The sequence below is a fragment of the Sycon ciliatum genome, unplaced genomic scaffold, assembly GCF_964019385.1.
Source record: "Sycon ciliatum unplaced genomic scaffold, ocSycCili1.1 SCAFFOLD_2853, whole genome shotgun sequence".
Classification (NCBI taxonomy): Eukaryota; Metazoa; Porifera; class Calcarea; order Leucosolenida; family Sycettidae; genus Sycon; species Sycon ciliatum.
In genome coordinates this window covers 1-2000 of record NW_027044625.1, presented here as the reverse complement: position 1 = coordinate 2000, position 2000 = coordinate 1, and the positions used below count along the sequence as shown (strand labels likewise).

The 2000-nt window shown below is 48.2% G+C and overlaps 1 protein-coding gene across 1 annotated transcript; it reads right to left on the bottom strand.

The window, feature by feature from the left end:
* Positions 1–331: 331 nt before the first annotated feature.
* Positions 332–1808, bottom strand: LOC135830475 (phospholipid-transporting ATPase ABCA1-like; the record flags this gene model as incomplete). Its single annotated transcript, XM_065342723.1, has 2 exons — positions 1674–1808; positions 332–521 (listed from the first exon to the last, which is right to left on the bottom strand). Coding segments are annotated over exons 1-2 (282 nt in total), but the record flags the coding sequence as incomplete, so codon positions are not given.
* Between the last annotated feature and the right edge of the window lie 192 nt (positions 1809–2000).

Genomic DNA, 2000 nt, shown 5'->3' with positions numbered 1-2000 from the left:
CTCTCTCTCTCTCATCTCTCTCTCTCTCCTCTCTATCTCTCCTCTCTCTCCTCTCTCTCTCTCTCTCTCTCTCTCTCTCGCTCTCTCTCTCTCTCTTCTCTCTCTCTCTCTCTCTCTCTTCTCTCTCTCTCTCTCTCTCTCTCTCTCTCTCTCTCTCTCCTCGCTCCTCTCCCTCCCTCCCTCCCCTCCCTCCCTCCCTCCCTCCCTCCCTCCCCTCTCTCTCTCTCTCTCTCTCTCTCTCTCTCTCTCTCTCTCTCTCTCTCTCTCTCTCTCTCTCTCTCTCTCTCTCTCTCTCTCTCTCTCGCTCTCTCTCTCTCTCTCTCTCTCTCGCTATATATCTCTCTCTTCCTCTTACATGATGGCACTCCAGCAGTTCAGCACCAGCAAAGCGTTGTGAAACAAACGCCTGAACAGCCGATGTATCCGGTTCCACAAGCAGACCCGTAGCTGCGGCTGACGGTCCCTGGCCATCCACACTCTGTGCTTCAACCTTCAACATGATCGTGTAGCCCTGACCAAACCTGCTCAACACAAACACACACAATAGACATGGTTAGCATTTTACTGTTCACGCTATTTTGACGGTCCGGCCTGCACCGTTTTTGTGTGCGTAGACATGGTTAGCATTTTACCGTTCACGCTAATTCCAACGGTACTCGTACCCAACACCCAAATACCGTCGTTTTGGTACAGTTTCGACGATAGAAAGCTCTGTTTAGCGGGAGAACGAAACGGTAAGATTCCAACTAGGGTTACGTCACAAGATGATCGTTGTGTGAGAAACCGAAATGCTAACCATGCCTTGAAAACACACAAAAAACAGTAGACTCGGTCTACAGGCCGACGTACGGTCGAAGTTAGGGTGAACGGTAAAATGCTAACCATGTCTAATGTCTACAGGTAGATGATGGACTGGCTATCTTGGTGACGTCACATATCATCAAGAGTCCATAACTCCAAGAGTGTGCAACTGGGGTCTGCCTGCTGTAGGCCCACTGCGCGGTGGAATTTCAACATTACGCCATGCCGCTGAGGCACCGCTGAACAAAACTCCGCAATCCGCGGTGCTTAGAACCAGGGAGTAGTACAAGCGTCATTTTTGACGGAATGTTGGAATTCCGCCGCACGGATCCCCATGTACAGAGTTGCACACTCTTGGGGTTATGGACTCTTGATATCATGCATGTACTCCACCTGGCGACATGCATGTACTCCATCTGGTGACGTCATAGGTTATGCATATACTCTACCTGGCGACGTCACAGATTATGTATGTCATGTACTCCACTTTGTGCACGTTTCATCCGTTATATCTGTAACGTTTGCCACTGCTTTTCGGCTTCTTGCCACCTCTTCCTGTTTGTTTCACACACGGAAAGTCAGTGCTGGATCTGTGATTCTGGATAATGTCTGCACAGTATTCACCAGGCATGACAGACAGCACTAGTATACATTTCAGAAAAACCCAACACAGCACAAACTGACAAAGAAATTAAAACTGAACACGTCCTTCTTACTGAGTACAAAATTCCGCTAGCACAAACACTTCTCTAAAAGACGGGTCCCAATTTCCACGACACTGACTCTATGTCACAATGAAGAGGGACAAGGCCTACTAGCAATGTACATGCAGCAGAGGAAAGAGCAGATATTTGAGTAAAGTGAGGACTTACTTGGATTTGAGATGCTGAATGCTGCCGAGACACTTGAACTGTCCGTTGACCATGATGGCCAGTCGAGTGCACAGCGCTTCACATTCCTCCATGCTGCACCAAACACACACAAGCACACAAACACATCCATCTGAACAAAACACAAGCAGCTAAAACACACACACATCCATCTGAACAAGACACAAGCCGCAGTTAAACACACATCAATCTGAACAAAACACAGTTAAAACATCACAGAGGACATCACGCAGCCGTCCTTACTTGTTGATGTTTTAGAGTAAGGGGTTGGATGTCCACAAAGCTCCAACCAAGGAGGCCCATTCAGTG